Source organism: Rhinolophus sinicus, chromosome 2 (assembly GCF_057876585.1).
Source record: "Rhinolophus sinicus isolate RSI-liver-muscle chromosome 2, RSI-T2T, whole genome shotgun sequence".
Taxonomy (NCBI): Eukaryota; Metazoa; Chordata; class Mammalia; order Chiroptera; family Rhinolophidae; genus Rhinolophus; species Rhinolophus sinicus.
The window spans coordinates 102,284,517-102,306,930 of NC_142502.1; the positions used below are offsets into that span (position 1 = coordinate 102,284,517).

Consider the following 22,414-nt stretch of genomic DNA (forward strand, 5'->3'; position numbering starts at 1 on the left):
TTTTCTAAATACAAATCCTTTATCAGGTATATGACTTGTAAATATTTTTTCCAGTTTGTGCCTTGTCTTTTCATTCACTTAACAGTATCTTTTGAAAAGCAAAGATTTTTAATTTCAATGAAGTCCAATTTATAATTTTTTTTCTTTTTTAATTGGAATAATTTACTATTCTGACAAAAGCACAAAGTATGGAAAATTAAAGTACTTGAATCATTTCAGAGCATAAAGTTTCACACTAGCAGATTTCTGTTTTTAGCATTTTGAACAGAAATATTCAGAGTAAAGGCAAATGGCAGGCCAGGCTCTGACCACCTGTGGTGAGTGATTCCTCTGACTTAGTGTGTGCAGCTCACAGAACAGTGCCGTCATTTGGGGTTTTTTTCCTCTACATTTTGGGAGTGCAAGAAAGGACACTTACAGAGAATGAAAATGGTGTTCACTGAATTCACAGCGGGTGTAGAAGATGGAAGAGAAATGCTGAGACAAAAGGAGAAAGATCACAGGCGGAGGAGGAGCTCAAATGGACAGTCCACAGGCTCTGACGGCGCAGCACGTGGTCTCCTCCTCCAATCGCACGGTGCGGCTCCCGTCAGCAGAGCTGTCCCAGAAGCAAGAACTTGCCCTGTGTGATCCTGCTCCCTTCTTCTGCATAATTGTACACGTCACAATGTAGGAGCATTTAACTGGTTTTCCCAGCTTGGTGAGTTGGCTTCATGTTTGTTCTATTACATCTGTGGTCCACTGATTCACTTTGCTGTGGTGACAGGTGTTGCCACCAACAGCACTTCCTACAGCCTCTTTTACTATGTTGCTCACTTCATGAACAAGGAAAGCAGTCTCTTCCGCAGACTGTGGTCTTCCATCTTTCCTCCAGCATCGCCTCTGCCTCCCTAAGTAGAGCGCACTCAATTTGTTCTTTTATGAATCACACTTTTGGTTATGATATTTACCCCAACCCCAGGTCATGAAGGTTTTCTCCTATGTTTTCTTCTAGAGGTCATAGTTTTAGGTTTTAAACTTAGATCCATAATCCCTTTTGAGTTATTTTTTTTATGTATAGTGAGAGATATAGATCAAAGTTTACTTTTTTTGCTCCTGGTTTTCTAACTGTTCCAACACTAATTCTTAAAGGATTTCCTTTCTCTACTGAATTGACTTTATATATACGTACACACATGCCTGTTTCTGGACTCTATTTTACTACATCGACCTATTTGTCTATCTTTATGCCACTGCCACCCTGTCTTGATTACGGTAGCTTTAAACTAAGTCTTTAAATCATATTCCTCCATCGGTGTTTAAAATTGTCTTGCTGATTTTCAAAATTGTTTTGCCAATTCTAGGTCCTTTGCATTTCCATATGAACTTTAGAAACAGCTTAAAATTTCTATTTATAAAACTTCTGCTGGGATTTTGATTGGAATTGCATTGAATCTATAGATCTATTTGGGGAGAATTGACATCTCAACAATATTGAGTCTTCTAACCCATGACAATAGTATTTCTGTCCATTCACTTAAGTCTTTTTTGATATCTCTAAGCTGTGCTTTGTAGTTTTCAATATACAAGTCTTTCACACCTTTTGCAGATTTATCTCTAAGTATTTTATATTTCTGATGCTATTGTAAATGGTATTATTTCTTAAGTTTTAATTCCAACTGTTTGCTTTTAGGATATAGAAATACAATTTTTTGTTTGTTTGTTTTTTGTATATTGTACCCTACTACACTGCTAAACTCATGTATTAGGTCAAGTAATGTTTTTGTAGATTCCATCAGATTTTTTGCATAGTAAGTTATGTTGTCTGCAAATAAAAATAGTTTTACTTCTTCCTGTTCTTGTCTTATTTCACTGGCAGCACCACTAGTACAGTGTTGAGTAGACGTAGTGAGATGTGACATTATTGTCTTTTTCCTTATTTTAGAGGGAAAGCACTTAGTCTTTCTTCAGTAAGTATGTTAGCTATAGGTTTTTTCATAGCTGCCCTATATCAGATTGAAGAAGTTCCCTTCAATTCCTAGTTTGCTGAATTTTTTAAAATCAGGAAAAATGCTGCATATTCTCAAATGTGTTTTTCTACATGTGTTGAGATGATCATATGCTCTTTATTTTTTTTAATTATTAATATGGTAAATTAGTTCGATAGATTTTTAAATGTTAAACCAGCCATGATATTCTTGGGATAAACTATTTGGTCATGATGTGTAATTCTATAGTGGATTAGATTTGTTAAATTTTGTTTAGAATTTTTGAATCTATGTTCATGGGAGATATTTGTCTGTAGTTTATTTATAATGTCTTCATCAGGTTTTGGTATCACAGTAATGCTTTCATCATAGAAAGGAGTATTTCTTCCTTAAATGTTTGGTAGGGTTCATCACTGAAACCATCTGGACCTGGAATTTCTTTGTGGAAAGTGTTTAACTACAAATTCAATTTTTTTTGTAAACAGATAAGGGACTGTTGAGGTTATCTAGTTCTTCTTCAGTAAGCTTTAGTAGTTTGTGAGTTTTTAATAATTTTTTTACCTAAATTGTCAAGTTTATTGCCATAAAGCTGTTCATAATATTCTCTTGTTATCCTTCTAATATCTGTAGAATGTATAGTGAAGTCATTGCTCTCATTTCTGATGTCCATTTGTGTTCTCTCTCTCTCTCTCTCTCTCTCTCTCTCTCTCTCTCTCTCTCTCTCTCTCTCATTAGTCTGACTAGAGGTTTATAAGTTTTTAATGAAACCAGTTTTGGGTTTCATTGATTTTATCTATTATTTTTCTATCTTATGTCTCCATCTCCATTGACTTCTGCTCTGATATTTATTATTTTCTTCTACTTACTTTGAGTTAAATTTGCTCTTCTTTCTATACTTTCTTAAGGTAGAAGCTAAGGTCATGGATTTAAGATCTTTCTTGTTTCTAAGATAGGCACTTAGTGCTATAAAATTTCCCCTAAGTGCTACTTAAATGGCATCACACAAATTTTGATATGTTGTGTTTTTGTTTTTAGTCAAATATACTTTCACAAATCATGCTGCTATGAATGATTTTTTCATATATTCTGGCAAAAACATGCACGCATGTCTATTAGTTATGTAAGTAGGAGTAGAAATGTAGGGTCATAGGGCGAGTGAATGTTTGGCTTTAGAATGTATGGCCAAAGAATTTTTCAAAGTATTTGAATCAATTTACTCTCCCACTAGCAATATATGAGAGATATAATTAAATTCTTGCCAACAATTGGTTTTCTCTTTTTCATTTTAGCCATGATATCCCATTATAGTTAATTTGAAATTCCTGTCTGACTAAAATGTTGGGCAATTTCTGTAAATTTATTAGGCATGTAAATATATTCAATAGGACACTGGAATGGACTAATTGTTAATAACTGAATGGGACGCCTGTAATGTGCCAGCATCTTTTAACTGTTACAATTCTTTTGTTATAAATGGATCTGTGGTCAAAGACCTGTGACATAATAAAAAAAGTTTGGTCTTTGTCCCAGTTCCTGACACAGAGTTCCTAAAACCTTTGAAATCTCCTGAGTGAGAAGACTGTTTTTGGGTGCCAATGAGATGACTTTTGGCTGAGGGGTCCTAGAGAGCTTCAGGATGAGGGATCGTCACCAAAAAGACCAGCCGTGATTAGAAGGTTGCAACTTTCAGCCTCTCTCCCTGACCTCTGAGGAGAGGAGCTGGAGGTTGAGTTCAATCACCAATGGCCAATCACTTAATCAATCAGGCCTATGTCATGAAACTTCAATTAAAAACAAAACCTAAATTGACAGAAATCAGAGAGCTACCAAATTGCTCATCACATCCATGTGCTGGGAGGGTGACACACTCCACCTCAGTGACACAGGCTCCTGCGCTGGGGACCCTTCCAGATCTCACCCTACGGACCTCTGGCTGCTCACTTGTATCCTTTATAACCAACTGTAACAGTAAGCTTAGCATTTTCTTGAATTCTATGAGTTGTTCTAGCAAATTATCGAACTTGAAACAGGGGACCCCCAACTTACTACCCACATCAGGCAGAAATTCAGGTAACATGAGGGGTACTTGAAACTTGTGACTTGCGTCTCAAGTGATGGCAGCCTGTGGGACGGAGCCTGTAACCTGTGGTGTCTGATGCTGACTCCATGTAGTGGCAGAATTCCCCGATTGTGGGATGCCCAGGTGGTGTCCGAGAATCAGAGAATTGGTTCAGTGGAGAGAAAAAATCCCTCACCATCCCACAAAGAAATTTAGAGTAAGAGTGAGCAAGTCAACCTCCCCCTTGGATGTCAATTATTCTTCCAGCCAAATCTGAGTGCCTATAAAGTACCAGAGAAAGTTCTACTCTCAGATCTTTGCTCCGAGAATTGAAATTAGTCATTCTTTTTACATCCCTTACCTTGAACACCTGAAATCTTTTCCTACATTAGGAAAAATCCACACAGAGACTCTTGGTGAAAGGCAGAAGCCACTTCACTCCATAAAAGAGGGAAACACACTGTCCCCAACACTCGTGCAGCTGGACACGGCATAAGGCTCCCTGGTCAGGTGACCACATGCCAGACTCTGACTCAGGACGTGGTGACACAGAGGCTGGAACCGAGCAGTATGCATTTGGCAGTAGCAACACAGCTGCCAGGAGCAGCAGTGACAGCAGTCATGGCCGCAGGGTCCGGGGCCCACATGGATGTCAGTGGTGTGAGCAGTGACACATGTGCCCAGCAGAAGGGGCAGTGGTTCCCACGTGGGACCCGACCTGGGGGGACTGTGGGTCAGTTCCTGGTGCGTGGCCTCAAGCCTGTTCTGTGGCCTTCACCAAAATAGTATTTTGCCAGAATGTTTTACAGACGCACACACACACACACACACACACACACACACACGCACACGTGGGTGTGCATGAGGTCAGACAATTAAGTTCGTGAACTTGTTGTAACAATATTGCTAACCTTTTTTTATAACAAAGGGATTATTCATTATGAATTTGTACCAACTGGACAAACAGTTAACTAAGTTTACTATTTGGAAGTGCTGAAAAGGCTGCATGAAAGTTAGACAATCTGAAGTTTTCACCAACAATTCATGGCTCTTGCATCACAACAATGCACCAGCTCACATGTCACTGTCTGCGAGGGAGTTTTTAGCCAGTAAACAAATAACTGTATTGCAACACCCTCCCTACTCACCTGATCTGGCCCCCAATGACTTTTTCTTTACCTGAAGATAAAGGAAAGATTGAAAGGAAAACTTATGATGACATTCAGGACATCAAGGGTGATACGACAACAGCTCTGATGGCCATTCCAGAAAAAGAGTTCCAAAATAGCTTTGAAGGGTGGACTAAGCACTGGTGTTGGTGCATAGCTTCGCAGGGTGAGTACTTCGAAGGGGACTGTAGTGATATTCAGCAGTGAGGTATGTAGCACTTTTCCTAGGATGAGGTCCCGAACTTAATTGTCTGACTTTGTGTGTGTGTGTGTGTGTGTGTGTGTGTGTGTGTGTGTGTGTAAATTAGAAAAAAATTGATTCCGTTGTTTGCTCCCAGAAATCAATCTGGGGAATAGTTTCAGGAGCGAGCTTTCAGAGATTTTTATTACACTGACCTGTGACCCACTCCTAACTCCCACCTGACTCTGCCCCACGGTAGAGAGAACATGTAACTCCCAATATCACGTCTCACAATTGACGGTATACGTCCTCCCCTTTTTGAGGAAAAACACCTTTAAAAGCTTATTTAAGACCATTGCCCACCCTGAGTTCCATCACTGACCTCAGAGGTTCCCAAGCTGGCTGAGCCCCAGGACAGCTTGTGGGCTTCTTACAAACACTCAGGCCTCTCCCAGACCCACCGTCTCCGAGAGCCAGACACAAGCCCAAGAGTCACTTCTGTAACAAGCCCTGCAGGTGAAGCTGACGCACAGCCTGTGGGAATCCTCGTGAGGGTCGTGCTACTAAAAGTGGGATCTGAAGACCAGCAGCGGCACCAACCTCCTCATGAATCCAGAGTCTCTGCTCTGCTCCAGACTTTGAGTCTTAACAAGACGTCCAGGGGATTCCCACCCAGGGAAGTTTGGGACTCGCTGGTCTACGTGCCTAATTGACGTGGGGCCAGAACTGTGCCATCTGCGAGGTGTGTGTCTGATCAGATCACAGCACTGGGGGTCCAGGATTCAGTCCTCTTCCTTTCTCTTCTACGGCCATCACTCCCTTGGTGACCTCATCTGTGCTGAAGGCTTCAAACATCATTTATATGTGTCACCTCCTAAGTCTATTTCTCCAGCCCCGATATTTCACCTAATCTCTAGACTCATCTGTCCAACTGCCAGTCTGATGACCTCACTTGTATTTCTAACAGACATCTCAGCTCCAGCATCTTTAAAATGAGTATCTGTGAGGCCCCCCTCCCCTCAGACATGCTCCTTCCAGAGTCTCCCCCATCTCTGCTAACAGCAACTCCATCTTTCTACTTGTATCCTCTGAGATTTGGGGATACTTGACTCTCATGCCCAACTCACCCATTAGGAAATGCTGTAATGTCCACCTTCAGGACGTACCCAGAACCCCACTCCCACTGTTCCCACCGCTCACCCCCAGTGGCAGCAGGTCCAGCCCAGAACCCTGCAGATTCCTCCACTTCCCGACGGCCTCCCTCACCCAAGTCTGTTCTCAGCACCGCAGCCCCAGCGTCCTCTGAAAGGGGGTCACACCATGTCCCCTTCTGTTCCCAACTGTCCTGTACCTCCCCCCTCACTCAGCGCACAGCTCACTGCCCTCTACCATCCTCCCGGCCCCGTGGTCGGGCCGCACCTGTCTCTTCTCCATCAGTCTCTGCTGCAGCCACACCAGCCTCCCTGCTCTTCCCAGAAACCAGACAACTCCTGCCCCAGGGCATTCCCACTGCAGGTTCCCTGCCTGGAAAGAACGCACCCAGACATCCTCGTGGGGAATTCCTCATGTCCTTCAAGACTTCCCTCAAGGTCACCTTCCCAGCGAGGCCCCCTGAGCACCCCAATCAACACAGCCGTCTTCCCTGGCCCCACACCCCACATTCTGGATCCCCTTCCCCACTACATTTTCCCCAGAACACTTATCTCCTTCTAACATAAACACCTTCCTAGTTTACTGTGCTTATAGGATATAGTCTGTCTCTTCCCACTGGAACAGACGCTCCTCAAGTTCAGCCATTTCTCTGACGTTAGTTCAGTGATGTTTCTCAGAGGCAGAAACTATCACACATCTGGCACACGGCCAATATCAGTGAATGGTCAATGACAGCGCCTCCCTGTTCTAAGGACAGTGTCTTTATTAATGTAGCCTCGGGTCAAATGCTGTTTTGTGGCAGCTACAGCACCAAGTCCCCTCACACTGGCATCAGGGCCACCTCCCCTTTTCTCACAGGTGCTGCTCTCCCCTCTCCCCCTTCTTTCTCCCACACCTGCCCTCCTGCTCACCACAGCACAGTGATATTTCCCTCTTCAGGAAACAGTGAGCCCCCACTTATGGGTCCTATTCTCCAACCAAATATAAATATAAAGTAGACTCTGCTTCATCAACCCCTGAGTTTGGACTGGAGCCAGCACTAGAGCTCAGGGCAGGGAGAGAGGGCAGCGAGCAGAGCAGAATTCCAGCAGGAACTTATCTAAGATGGGAAATTACGGGATCCCTCCTCTGCTCATTCCAGAATCTGGTTCCTCTGATAGTTTGTGAAAAGATGGAAAGAACCATCAGGCCCTGGAAGGAGGCGAGAGCTGGACAAGTCTGAAAATGCATCTCTCAATCCACAGACTCCTGTGTGCAGGGTCCCCCTGGCGTTGTGGGGAAAATGACTGGTAAAACACCTACTGCTGACAGGGGACACCCAGAGGAGCATGAGACCAGGACTCATAACAAGAACACAGTCATATTCCTCTATAAAAACAACAAATGAACACCCAGAAGATGGGGGCCGAGGGCCGGACCAGGCCTGAGCCTTGGTGACCCGGCCACACAAAGCCATCACTGACAAGACCAGACCTGGGTGATGCTCGGTTCCTGTGACCACAGGTCCTGGTGGGACAAGGTTCTACTGAAGGGACAAGGACAAAGGGGCAGAGAGGTGACCCCGCCGAGGAGCGACCATGTAAGAGCCCACGATGCACTGAGCCCCAACTGGGCTCAGGCTGCGTCCACGCTCGGTCCTCACAGCCTCTCCTGTCTCCACCCACAACAGACTCAGCACAGCAAACACACAGATTCTGGAAGTTTCTCAGTGCTTCCATTTATTTCCTCTCCAACTTACGGATTTTTCTCCTTCAATTAACCCATCAACCGTTCATAGCAAGAATTGAAAAAACAAATTCATATCCAGATTCTTATTTCAACAGGAAGTAAGAAGTTGCTGCTCAGAGTAACATGAAGTAAAGGTGGGGATGGAAACAGCCTCTGCTGGAACAGGACAGTGGGTCAGGGAAGAGACTCAGGTCAGTGTGCAGAGGGGGCATGGAGGGCAGGGGGCGGGCAGTCTCCAAGCTCCTCACATGATGCAAGAGGAACGCAGACACATTCAGATGCCCTTTGCAGAAAGAGAGATCAGAGCTTCCTGAAGTCACAAAGTGGGGACAGGAACAAATCTCGCACCACTCAGTCCCTACCAGGCAGCTCTCTCACGCTGTAGAAGAAAATAATCATAACAAATTCAGGTTAGTGGCTGTAAGTGGTGACATTCTCAACAGTCCACCGCTGCTCAAACTGTCCCTGAGAATTCCCAGTACCCAGTCCTGTCCCCTCTGTCCCCTCCCCTCACTTCAGGCCCCCCAGGTCTCACCTTTAGAAGCTGTGAGGGATACATCAGAGCCCTGGGCACTGTCACCGCCTGGGGGAGAATAAGACAGGATGTGGTTAGCGCTCACAGCAGATGTGGCTAAAGGAGGAATTATGGGGGTGGGTGAGCTCCCCAAGGGCTTCCATCTATTCCAAGGGTCTCAGGGATCACCCCCCCTCCATACTCACCTGCAGTCTGAGTGTAGCTCCTTCCTTTTCCACCTGCAAGAAGAAAACATCACATGAGAAGCCAGGAAGGAGGCAGTACCATGAGGTCATAAAGGAACCCCCTGGTCCTGGACCCCAGAGAAGTTTCCAGAACTGTGACTGCAGACCTACTGTAGGATCAGGAAACCTGAGGAAAGTACACGTGTGGGGACTGAACCAACCGCCCTCCTGGAGGTCTGTCCTCAGCGGGACCTTCCGCTCTGACTTGTGACTATTGAGAATCAGGTCCCCATCACCAGAATCATCAAGGTGTTAAATCCATCCCTCATTTTCACACGTGCGTTAATAAAGTGTTAGCAAATAGGGCCCTAGACAGGGAAAGCACACGTGTGTGGTTAGTCTTCCCACTAACGAGGCAGGACACACATCCACCTGGGGCCTGAAACCCCCCAGTGGGACAAGACACCTCATTCCCCGCCCCTTCCCCACCTGAGCGCTTCCTCCTCCACAGCACAGCTCCAGTGACCGCAGCTCCAAGGAGGACCAGCCCAGCAATGATGCCCACCACCATGCCAGCGGGGATGGCAGCCTGAGGAGGCGGCTCTGGAAGGGACAGGAAGGTGAGGGCCCTGACCCCCAGGCCTCAGCTCCGACCTGATGTCCTCCAGAGGCCCCTGCTTTCCCTGAGAAGAGGCTCTGTGCCCACGGCCCCCTCCGTACCCCATCTCAGGGTCAGGGGCTCGGGCAGCCCCTCGTGCTGCACATGGCACGTGTATCTCTGCTCCTCTCCAGAAGGCACCCCCACAGCTGCCCACTTCTGGAAGGTCCCGTCCCCCGCAGGCCTGGTCTCCACGAGCTCCGTGTCCTGGGTCAGGTCCTCCCCATCACGCTGCCAGGTCAGGGTGATCTCCGCAGGGTAGAAGCCCAGCGCCCAGCACCTCAGGGTGACGTCACGATCAGAGGTGCGGTGGTGGGTCACGTGTGCCTTTGGAGGATCTGAGGAGAAGGGTCAGAAAATTCAGGATCTTTGCATCCCTCATGGGACACTCCAGCAGTGCTCATGTGACCATCCCGATAATGGTCAGGACAACTGGGGTGGGGGAAGGGAGCAGAAAACCCAGACATCACACTGGACACAGGCGTCTGGGATAATGTCTAGTGTTTAGAAAGTTCTAGAATCAGGGTGAGACAGCACAGGGTCAGAGACAGGTCTCTGATGGAGAGAAAAGGGATTCCTGGTCCTGAGCTGGGTGGAGGCCACATGACTCAGAAAAGCTGGGGTCACAGCTCAGTCACACTGTGTGCGGGGCAGCGAACAAGGCCTGAGAGAGAAAGTCCCCCTGGGTTCCCAGAGCAGCTGCCAGAGTCACAGGGAACCGCTGCTCAGTTATTTCTGAGATGGTCCCCCCTCCATCCCCTGAGAGACTGCACCCCTAACTGTCCCTGAGAGAAGGGGGGCCCTTAGGGTCACTCTTTGGTACCGGATCTGAAAACCCAGGCGGACTCCATCTCCCGGGGTCGGGGAGGGGTGTCCGGGTGTTGATCCCATTTCCTCCTCTCCTCGTAGGAGGCCTCGCTGCCCCTCTCACCTGTGCGCTGCAGCGTCTCCTTCCCCCTCTCCAGGTATTTGCCGAGCGACTCCCTGCACCTGCCCTCAAAGTAGACCCTCAGGCGCTCCGCGTAATGGGCCGCCTCCCACTTGCGCCGGGTGATCTGAGCCGCCGTGTCCGCCGCGGTCCAGGAGCGCAGGTCCTCGTTCAGGGCGATGTAGTCGGCGCCGTCGTAGGCGAACTGCTCGTACCCGCGGAGGAGGCGCCCGTCCGGCTCCACGTCGCAGCCGTACAACCTCTGGTAGGTGTGAGACCCTGACCCCGCTCCGCCGTCAGCTCCGACCTGTAACCCCGACCTTTAACCCCTCCCGCCCCTCAGTGGTGGCGCCTGAAGTGACAATGAAAGCGGATCAAAGGCCCCGCGGGCTCTTCTCGGTGGAGTGGCCGTGCGGATCCTGCAGCCTCGGGGTGAAGCTGGGACCGGAGACTCGGGGAGACCCCGGCCGCGTCGCTCACCGGCCTCGCTCTGGTTGTAGTAGCGGAGCGCGGTTTGCAGGTTTCCTCGGAAAGTCTGTGCGGCGTCCTTGGCTCTCTGCGTGTTCCGGTCCCAGTATCCCGGCTCCACCTGCTCCATCCACGGCCCCTCCATCCACGCCGCCCGCGGCTCCTCTCTCGCACTCGCCGCATCGCTGTCGAACCGCACGAACTGCGTGTCGTCCACGTAGCCGACGGAGATGAACCGGGGCTCCCCGCTGCCAGGCCGGGACCAGGTGGTGTCGAAATACGTCAGGGAGTGGGAGCCTGGGGACGGGGAGGGGCTGAGACCCAGGCGACCCTCCTCCCGGCGCGGGTCCCGGGTCGAGGGCGATGGGCTGGGAGGGGCAGGGGGCCCGGGAGACGGAAAAGGGGGGGACAGAGAGTGGAGGCGGCGGGAGACCCGAGTGGGCGGGGCACGGGGCGGGGTCAGGGCGGGGCGGTGGGGACACATCCTCCCCGGGGTCTTGCGTCCCCAATGGGCGGTCCCCTCGCTTTCCCCCCGCGGAGACCGTCCCCCCCGACCCCGCACTCACCCGCCCGGGTCCCCGTCAGGCCCAGGGGCCCCAAGAGCAGCAGGAGGAGGGTTCCGGGGCCCATGACGCGCTTTTTTGGGATCTTGGGACAATCTGCGTGCGGGCGGGTCCGTGGAGACTTTATAACCGGAAACGCGGTGACACTGATTGGCTTCTCTAGAAACCGGACACGCAATAGGAGTGAGAATTGGGGCCGCGTCACGAGTTTCTAGACAGGAGGACCCGACACGAGTTGTGAGAAGTGAAACCGCTGGGCGGTGGGGACTCCCCAACACTGAGCTTCCCCGCCCCAGACTCCGCCCTCAGGGGACCTGGGACTCTGCCCTGACCCCTCCTCCTGCACTGAGCGCTCTGTGTCACGCTGTCACCCTGAGTCCTGACCCAGGGGTTGTCTGAGGAACCAGGGCTCGGCGCCTTTTCCTTCTCTTCCCGGAATCCCTCTCCCTGAAATGGACGCCCTGCCTCCCACCTTTTACTTCTCCCCCGGACTATTCTGGAAGAAGACACCCCCAGGGAACTTGGTGCCACAGCGTGAGCTGGCCCTGGGAATAGAGGAAGGACAGGGCTTTTCTCTTTCACCCCGGAGAAGTTGTGCCTGAAAACACCAGCTAGAGATTCTCACAGAGACCAGTCTCCTTGTTGTTTATTAACCACAGTGGGGCCACAGTGGGAACAAGCTTGGAAACCCCAGATCACCAGGAAGCTAATCTGTAAAATCGTGATTTGTCCCTCTTGGTGCAGAAATGTGTGTAAACAGCGCTGCAGCCAGACTCTCAAAGCTCCTAAGTCTCACTTTCCCAGACGGTACACCTGTGACTCCGGATGTTTCTACTGTAAAATGATCTTCATTCCACAGCCCTGAGTTTGTTTCTTGAGTCCCCGCCTTCTCAGTCCAAAGAAGCACTGGAAGCAGTTTGTTACTGTGTGTTTCAAGGAGGAGCATGGACAACCTCAAAGCTGCAAGTGTTCAAAGCAGTTAAAATGCTAGTTTTTAGGCAGCTGCACAGAACACACCTCTAGGTCCTAGATAATTTACAAAAGATCTATAAAACAACTTATTTCAACCTGAGAGTTCCACTGCTTTAGGATTCTTTACCTCTGCCTCTTTCCCTCCCCCTGATTCTCCAGCCCTTCTCTGTCTCTCTCACCCCTTAGGCCCTTTTCTCCCCTTAGTCCCCACCACCCTCTCACTCCTGATTGTGGCACTAGTGCCACCCCCTCACCTGCCAGCCAAGGACTATTCTCCCCACAAGGATCGGTTATCCTGCTAACGTCAGTGAGGCTGTGTCATTTCTTCACTAAAAACATTCCAGTGGCTCCGAATCACTCTGGGAAGCTTCTAGAATGTAAGGCACATGAGCACAGAAGCTTTGGGCTGTTTAGGTCAAGGATGAATCCCAAGCATATGAAGCCATTCCTGATAGATAGTGGGCATTAAATTCTTTGTTGAATGAATGAATGATTGTATTAAAATTTATATCACGTAAAATCATAACTTGAAAAATACAAAAAAAAGGAAATATTTCATTTCAAACTAGTGGGTATATCAGTTCATAAATTCATTCCAGTGGGAAAAATGCTGTGTGCTTATTTGTTGCACACTTGAGCCTGTGTATTAGTTTTCTATTGCTGTGTAACAAATCATCACAACTTAGTGGCTCAAAACAATACCCACTTATTTGCTCACAGTTCCTTAGAAATCCAGGCCCGGTGTGGATGGGATCTCTGGTCAGGGTGTCACAAAGCTGTGAGCTCATCCTGAGCTCAGGATCTTCCTCCAAGCTTAAAGAGAGCTGTGAGCAGAATTCAGTTTTTTCCAGTTGTAGGTCTAAGGTCCCTGTTTCCTTGACAAGTGTCAGCGAGGTGGGTGCTGCCCCAGCCCCCAGTGTCCACCAGCAGTCTTTGCCATGTGGCCCTCCATTTTCAAAGCTGCCGGTAGAGAAAAGACCTCACACTGAATCCCTCTTACTTGGAATGTTTCCTCAGGAGAAACCCCAGTCAGTACTCACCTGATTAGGACATTCCCCATGGGTAGTCCCCGTGTCCTAAGGTCAGCTGATTTGAGACCTTAGTTACATCTGTAGAATCCCTTCCCAGCACCTATATTAATGTTTCATCACATAACCGGGAGAAGGTGAATAACCAGGGTTGTTATTAGGGACCATCACAGAATCAGCCTAGGATGGCCTGCTCTTCCCTTTGTGTTTATTTGGGTCACAGTTGGAAATGAAATTCAAGTAAATAGATTGCTGTGAGTGGTAATAAAATGTAAACCAAATGACATGTCTAATATAATTAGAGCAAATAAAAATGCAATAATTCATTCTCTCTTTGGACACTGTATTAGTCATGTATGGCAGCGTAACAAATTACCCAAAATGTAGCAGCTCAAAACAATAAATGTGTATTTTATCCCTGTTTCTCAGGGTTAGGAATGTAGAAGAGGTTTACCTGAGCGCTTCTGGTTCAGGGCCTCTCTCAAGGTTGCAGTCAAGTTGTCAGCCAGGGCTGCGTCATCTGAAGGCTTGATTGGGGCTGGAGGACTCGCATGAAACACGGCTCACTCATAGGGCTGTTGGAAGGGGCCTCATTTCCTTCCTGGATGGTCCCAGGAGGCCTCAGTTCCTAGCTGTGGGGACTTTTCCATAAGGTGGCTAATGACTAGGTAGCTTCTTCCCTAAGAGCAAGTGATAGGAGAGAGAGACCAAGACGGAAGCTGCAGTTTTATGTCCTAGACTCAGAATCACACACCATTACATCAGCCTGATGAGAAGTGAGTCATTATGTCCAGCCCACACTCAAGAGAGAAGGAATTACTCCACCTCGGGAAGGGAGGAGTGTCAAAGAATTTAGATACAGATAAAATTTACAATTAAAATCCTGAATATTGTTTCAGGATTTTATAAAGCATAATCATTTATCTGATCATTTTCTTTAATGCTTTAAATTTCACTTTACAATGTAATGATTAAAAGTTTGAGACAGAGAAAGGAGATACAACAGTATTTGTAAGTCTTTATTATAGATGCCTTTAATAACAATGTTTCCTACAATAAGTTGCAACAAAGTTGAGAACATACAGTAGCTGATCACACAGTTTAAAGACTGAGGGCCATAATGTTAATGCCTTTACAATAACTATTTTTGCTTTTTTTAGAATTTTCAAATTTGTTTCATTAAAAATGTCAGAAATATTTGTTACAACGCCAATTTTCTTACTGAACATCATCTTCAGAAATATTTGCCTAATGAAATCGCTTTTCAAAATGTTAGAAAAATGTGAATCTCATGCCTCAGTCTATACACCTTGGTATCCTGACAACAATTTTGTTGTGATACAGTGGTCAGCGATGGTTAACGCCAATCTAGGAACAAAGTGTTCCCAAACTGGCTGTCGGTTGGCATCCTAGAATAAAGGTCACGTCTTTCACTGTGTTTTTGAATGAGATTTGGTAGAAGTGATTTGGACACCAATGTGATTCTAAAAAGCACTGTTGATATGTGACGCTGGACGCTGAAGTTTGTTTTGTTTTTAATTTTTATTCTGGAATATTGGGGAACAGCGTGCTTCTCCAGGGCCCATCAGCTCCAAGTCGTTGTCCTTCAATCTAGTTGTGGAGGGCGCAGCTCAGCTCCAAGTCCAGTCGCTGTTTTCTATCTTAGTTGCAGGGGGCGCAGCCCACCATCCCATGGTAAAGAGCTCGAGCTCTAACCAGCTGAGCCATCCGGCCACCCCTGAAGTTTTCTCAGAGCAGCTCTGTTGTATCCATTCACACTCTTTATTCTATCAATGGTTTCCCCTTTATAGCATTTTCTAGTTTAACATACATTGATCAAACTATGTATGATCAATACATTGATCAAACTATGTATGATCAATACATAGTTTTCTGGAAACTATAATACATAAATTCTGGAAATTACACAATTTCCATTTTGTAAAAGTAATTAATTCAGTTGTATATGAAGTTAAATATAACACACCAAATCCTTCGCAGATAGAATCACCTTGTAGGTCACACTGAACATTGTGTCCCAGAAAATCTATTGAGATGCCAGTGATCACATGACCCATTTCTAGCCAAAGCTATTTCCTGTGACACCGGCCGTCTGTCTGACATGGCTCATAATAATTGGCTGTGGCTTTGTTCCAAGGTGGGTACTTTTTTCTAAGGATCATTGCAATAAACTTTGGTATTTCTTTTTCTATTTCCTTATTAAAAAATTAATCAGGAATGGCTCACAAGTCACAGTTGGAGAAATATCAGTTTAGAAATTATGATCAAGTAAATACCTGGGCACACACCACTGGTGTCAGAAACGGAACCTATGAAAAAGCCACCATGGCTGCGTGCCCCATCCTGTCCTTCAGATGGAACCTCTATCTTGAGTCTTGTGTTTACTATTCCCTTGAGATTCTCTGAAGATTTTACAATAAGTGTATAAATCCCCAAATCAAATATTACTTACTTTTGCCCGTTTTTGAACTTCCTGTCCAGTGAACTCACTGCATGGACTCTTCTGAGACTCAGCATTACGTAGGGAGTTACCCCATGTGTGAGGCTGTCCTTCATTTGTTTTCACTGCTGACGTCTTACATTTCATGCTGACACCACACTTTCTCCGTTTCCCTGCTGATGCATAAGTGGTTGTCGCAGTTGCTGTAAACATGAGTGTGCTTGTCTCCTGGGCACAAGCAAGAAATTCCCTGGAGAGGACAGTCAGGAGGGAAGGCTGGGCTACTGGGGTGTGTGTTTTAACCACAGTAAACAACATGATAAGCATTTGATTTCTGAAGTGTTTGTGCCAATTTAAACTTTCACCAGGAGTGTGTAAGGCTTCATGTTGCTGATGTGTCTGCTCTGAAAATAAACCAAACTCAGCTTAAGGAGAGGAATTAAGAGTTGGAAATCAGTTCCTTGGTTGCAGAATCACCCAGGCATTTTCTTTTCTGACTTACTAATTACTTCCTTTACTTTTATTCCATATATTTTTCATTATACTCACCAGAGACACAGTTCAAGACACTGGTTATAAGGACCTTCAGTGAACACAGTGAGAACTTGAGCAAAATGATAAGCATTAAAACAGTCATGGCGACCATAACAAAGAACCAGTCAGAAATGGAGGCTACAATAACTGACATGAAGAATGTGCCCGCAGACTAGATGGAGCAGAGGATCAGATCAGTGGTTTGGAAGACAAGGTAGCTGAAAATGCCCATCGGAACAGCAAAACAACAAAGAATAAAAAACAATGAGGACAGTGTAAGAGACTCTGGGACATCATTAAGCACCAAAATTTTCATCAGAGGGGACGAGAAGGAGAAGAGAGGGAAAAGGGGGTTGAGAACCTATTTGAAGAAATAATGACTAAAAACTTTCCTCGGCTGGCAAAGGAAATAGACACACGAGCCCAGGAAGTGCAGAGAGTCCAAACAAGATGAACCCAAACAGGCCCACACCAAACACATTATAATTAAAATGGCAAAGGTTAAAGACAGAGAGAGAATCATAAAGTAGCAAGAGAAAGGCACCTACTGGTAGTAACTTATAAGGGAGCTCCTGTAACAGTTTGTATTGCCAAAAGGGATTGGCAGGAAATATTCAAAGTGATGAAAAGCCTGGATCTACAACCAAGACTTCTCTACCCAGCAAAGCTATTATTTAAAATTGAAGGACAGATAAAAAGCTTTCCAGAGAAGAAAAAGCTAAAAAAGTTCACCGTCACCAAACCAGTATTACAAGGAATGTTAGAGGGACTTCTTTAACACGCACACACACACAAATCACAAATATGAATAATTAAATGACAATAACTACACATCTATCAACAATTACTTTCAATGGAAATGGGTTAAATGCTCCAATCAAAAACATACAGTGGCTGAATGGGTAAAAAAAACGAAATCCTTACATATGCTGCCTATTCATAGTAACTATGTATAGTGCCAGGTGGGTACTAGACTCATCAGGGGGATCACTTCTTAAATTATAAATGTCTAACCACCATGCTTAAAATATAAAATAATTTCACCATGCCTGAAATATAACATATAATGTAATATAAAATAATTTTGAATATCAACTGTAATTGAAAATGTTAAAAAGGGGGGACGTAAAGAAGAACAAAAGTATCAAATTTCCAGGTTTACAACAAGTAAGTCCTGGGGATGTAATGTACAGCATGGGGAATACAGTCACTAATATTGTGACAGCGTGGTACCGTGTCAGATGGTTGCTGAACTTGTCATAGTGGTCACTTCGTTAGGTGTATAAATGCTGAACAACTACGCTGTGCACCTGAGACTGATATAATGTTGTATGTCAGCTGTATTTTTTAATAAAAATCATACAAAATAAGTAAATTAAAAAAATAAAGCCAAACTATTTCAGGTGTCAGCCACATGTACAGAAACCTTCACAGCAACACCTAGACCAGTGTTTGATCAAATAACTGGGTGCTGCAGCCCAGACAAGTTGACACAAGACTCATCAAAGATCAGGTATGAAAACGAAGTCACTGTTCAGAGAGGGAGATATTCAAAAGGAGAAAACAATAAAAATTTTAATTACTCCATAAGCTCGAAGGGAACAGTTTCTCTGCTCTGTGTTTGGCAATATGTGGGGGTAAAAGAAATAGAAAGCAAAGTTTATATCCTTAAAATTTTCTTTAGCGACAATATCACTTCTTAGGTGGCCCTGTGTCCACCCCATTATGTCCGTCAGGAGGAGCATGAAGTCTGGTGGCTTCACATTAGAGACGTTAACATTGATTAGGGGTCGGGTGGTGACCACCTACTATCCAACCACTATAAAGTTCCCACATCAATTTTTCATCTAATTGTCAGAGTATCCATTGATGATCATTGCCTATAGTCATTATTTCATTAGGGCTACAAAGGACAATGTTTCTGTCATTCCTTCTGAATTACTTAGTTGGAATTCTGTTACAAAGAAAAGTGTTTTCCCATCAACAATTCAGATCCCCTCAAATAAATTTCTAACAAAGAAATAGGATAATGATTTGAATTTATTTATTATTTATTTATAAAAACAAGTTTGTGCCAAACATGATCAAAGATTTATTTTTCTAAATAAAGTATAAAACACATATCATTAGTGAACATTTTAATGAATTTTCACAAAATTAAGATACCCCTGTTACAGCTACACAGGTCAAGAAATAGAACAGAAGACCAGACCCTCTCACACATCCCACAATCATAGACTCTGTGGACCTGAGAAATTAAACAGTTACTTATTTTGCCACCAAAGATGAGTTTACTCAGGAATAGCAGAGAACTGCAATTTGGGATATATGAGCTATGGCAAAACAGTAGGCAAGTGTTAAGAACAAAGGAAAGGAACATTTACAGAGAAAAGGGGACGTTGAGAGGAGCTGTTATAAACAAAAAATCCCCCGGAGGAAACTGGGAGTTCAGACTGTAGTGGCTTTTCATTGGCTGGGTTGTGACAGTCTCTCATTGGCCGGGCCATTGCCAGGGGAGGAGAAAATCTTCCTCCTTCCTGGTGGGGTTGTAGATTATAAAACATTTTCCAACCAGAGATGTCAAGCAGTTTCTTCCTGTTGGGGGCACCTTACAGTGCTGGGTGTGAGAGCTCCCCCTACAGGCCCTCCAGGCTCCAATCTTGGTTGAGGTCTAATTTTTACATCTCCTCTCCACCCCAAAGGTAACCAATAATTTTAGTTCTAGCAACATAGATTATTTTTTCCTTTTTAAAAGTGTACTTAGATGGAACCATACAGTATCTGTTCTTTTGTGTAACAATATTGTTTGTGAGGTTCATCCATGTCATTGTGAGTAGCTGTATTTCATTCACTTTTGTTACTGTGTAGCATTCCATTGCATGAACATATCTCTATTTGTCCACTTTACTGTTGGTGAATTTTTGGGTTGATTCCAGCTTTTGACTATTATAAATAAAACTGCTTTGAGGGGCTGGCCGGGTGGCTCATGGGATTAGAGCTCCATGCTCCTAACTCGGAAGGCTGCCGGTTTGATTCCCACATGGGCCAGTGGGCTCTCAACCACAAGGTTGCCAGTTCAACTCCCACAAAGGATGGTGGGCTGCGCCCCCCTGCAACTAGAAAATGGCACTGGACCTGGAGCTGAGCTGCGCCCTCCACAACTAAGACTGAAAGGACAACAACTTGACTTAGAAAAAAGGCCTGGAAGTACACACTGTTCCGCAATAAAGTCCTGTTCCCTTTAAAAAAAAAAAAAAAAAAATACTGCTTTGAACAATCTATGGTGCATATACCAATATTATATTCTTGTTGTTAGTAAACCCTAAAAGTGGAATCAACAAGTATACAGAAGGTGAATCTTTATCTTTGGTAGATAAGGACAAACCATTTTTCAAATCTATTGGACCAATTTACTCTTTCAACAGCAGGACACAGTTGTTTTATGTCCTTGCCAACACATGACGTTGTCAGACTTTTTTTCGTTTAAAACACTATGGTTCGTGCACTAGTGGCTTCTAATTGTGAAAACAAAATGGCTCAAAAGTCACCTAGTCTCTATGCTCGATATGGGAACAAAAGAATGTCATGGTGGATCAGCTCGTGAAGCTGTGTGCTGCTTATAGACTTGCTCTGAAGTGACCAGACTGATCGAAACTTAGAGACAAACTGAGGACTGAAGTTTTAACAACAAATGGAGTAAAGACTACTCTTTACTTTTCATGCACTGTACCACAGAAAGAGAGTTGCTTTGCTTCATGTTGAAGAAAGTCAGGCCCAGGGTAGTGATAAGGAGCTGATAGAAATGACTAAGGATGTTACAATACGTAGTATTCCACGTACTGTGAACGTGTGGTATCTGAATGCACCAGACAGAGCAAGGTCCCATGGTGACATTTCTTCTGTGAAAGCCTGGGGGAAGAGGCGGGACTCAGGCAGAAGGCCTAGGATGGAAATAATAAAACAACAACAACCAAGGTAATCTCCAGGTGTGGGTGTGAGAATCTCCTACTCTCACTGAGCACAATCACTGGGTAGGGAAGTCCAGCTCAGCAGATGGCTTAGTGCTGGACTTCCTCTCAGTTCTCACACACTTGTGCCAGGTGTTACGGCTGTTCTACCGAGGGACAGAGGACACAGCATCATGTCTACTTTTCAATAAGTTCTGAGGTTGTAGGAAAGTCAATCAATCAGGGTTAGTCAACATGTACATTTACAACACCCACACCAGTGGGCAGCCACCCTATTCACCCCAGATTCCAAGGCATCCCGAGCGGCCAGACCACGGGGTCCCCAACCCTCCTTCTCCTCCTCTCTGGGCCCTATGACTGACTGAGCCCAGGGCTGGTGAGCATGGAGACTGAGAAGACTGATAATGGAGACGGAGGACAAAGGAGGGCCAGCCTGGGGGGTGCTGGGCAAAGACAGTGAGCCATCCCACCTCCCCCCTGAGCCCTGGTCACCTGCCCTTCCCCACACCTTTCCACACCTTTCTGTCCTCCCCCCCCCCCCCCACTGGCTCTCATTCCCTTCCCCTACTTGCCTTGTACTGTTGTAAAGGATAAACTCATAGTTCTCCTCCTGTGTTGGGAAAACCCAGGGCTTCCCTGTCATTCTTCCTGTGTCTCATTTACTTCTACAGACACTTCACTTCTGACACATCTGGTCACCAAATGTGTGGAGGTTTACCTACGATAAGTGATTCTCTGTTTCACCAGCTGGATGGTCTACAATTTAACTCAATTCTAACACTGTCTGCCTGGTGTCAGATCCCAGGGGTTAAGGGCTCGTCCCACAGACGCCCTCCCTTCAGATGCCAGTCCAAAGCCCACATTATCACTTCTGACAAACCAACTGTAGATCAGAGGTTCTAATGGCCCGTTCCTCGGGTTTAATGAATGTTCTAGAGCAGCTCACAGAACTCAGGGAAACGTCTGCATATATTTACTTCTTTATTAAAGGTTATGATAAAGGATACAGATGAACAGCCAGATGAAGAAATACACAGGGCGAGGTCTGGGAGGGTCCTGAGCACAGGAGCTTCTGTCCATGGAGTTCACCCTCCCGGAGAGGACGGGATCAAAGACAAATGTTAGAACAAGAGGTGATCCTAGTGTTCCTGTCACTTACAGCTCCTATTACAAGGGTTTCAGGAGCTCTGTGCCAGGAACCGGGGACCTCTAGAGGCCAACATCTATTTTCTATTATCTCAGACCCGTCCACAAAAATAAATTGCCCTTCCTTGGAGAAGAGCTCACTCTGTGATGTAGGAAGAGCAAAAAGGATTGCCGGGGCCTGAGGCAGCCAGATGTCCTTGGTGGTTCACTCAGACTGTCCCAGGATCAAGTCTCCAAGGCAGAACGGGCCCACGACTGCCCTGTAGGTAACGCGAAGCCTGGGGACACAGCTGCACAGCCACGTTTGGACTTGAGCACATGCAGCCCAGGGAGGCGGGTCTAAGCAGAGCCCCGCCCTCAGGGGTGCCTGTCTCCCACGTCGTCTCCCAGGCTTTCATTTTCCTCCTTCTGCCTCCTTCAGCTTGTTCTGCTTGTTCTGCCAGGAGAGTGATGATAGAGGCGCATTTTTGTTAGAATTAGATCTTAGGGTTCTGGAAAAGCCCATCAAAGTTAGTAGAGGTTTGTGTTTACAGCAGTGGGTGGGGATTCAGAGTTCTCCGCACACGGTGACATGGGGAGAGAAGCCGGTTCAGTGGCCCCTAACCTTCCTCCTGCTGCTGTGGGGATCCCCGACCCTGATGGAGACCCCTCCCCTCCGTTCACCTCACTCCGTTCCCCTCACCCCCCACCCCCCACCCCAGCCCTGTCCTGGCTTCTCCGTCTCTCCTCCTCT

The 22,414-nt window shown here is 46.1% G+C and overlaps 1 protein-coding gene, 1 long non-coding RNA gene and 1 pseudogene across 2 annotated transcripts; all 3 read right to left on the bottom strand.

Moving 5' to 3' along the window:
* Positions 1–475: 475 nt before the first annotated feature.
* Positions 476–6,768, bottom strand: LOC141571786 (dynein light chain Tctex-type 1 pseudogene; annotated as a pseudogene).
* Positions 6,769–8,216: 1,448 nt separating this feature from the next.
* Positions 8,217–11,727, bottom strand: LOC109439963 (class I histocompatibility antigen, Gogo-B*0102 alpha chain-like). Its single transcript, XM_088795800.1, has 8 exons — positions 11,576–11,727; positions 11,022–11,306; positions 10,545–10,820; positions 9,676–9,951; positions 9,445–9,558; positions 8,977–9,009; positions 8,792–8,839; positions 8,217–8,635 (listed from the first exon to the last, which is right to left on the bottom strand). Exons 1-8 carry the CDS (start codon positions 11,637–11,639, stop codon positions 8,631–8,633), a joined length of 1,101 nt encoding a protein of 366 aa, XP_088651926.1. The 5' UTR covers positions 11,640–11,727; the 3' UTR covers positions 8,217–8,630.
* Positions 11,728–12,572: 845 nt separating this feature from the next.
* On the bottom strand, positions 12,573–17,211 carry LOC148758860 (uncharacterized). The gene is made up of 2 exons (XR_016020343.1): positions 14,027–17,211; positions 12,573–12,914 (listed from the first exon to the last, which is right to left on the bottom strand). It is a non-coding gene; the product is annotated as an uncharacterized LOC148758860 (long non-coding RNA).
* Between the last annotated feature and the right edge of the window lie 5,203 nt (positions 17,212–22,414).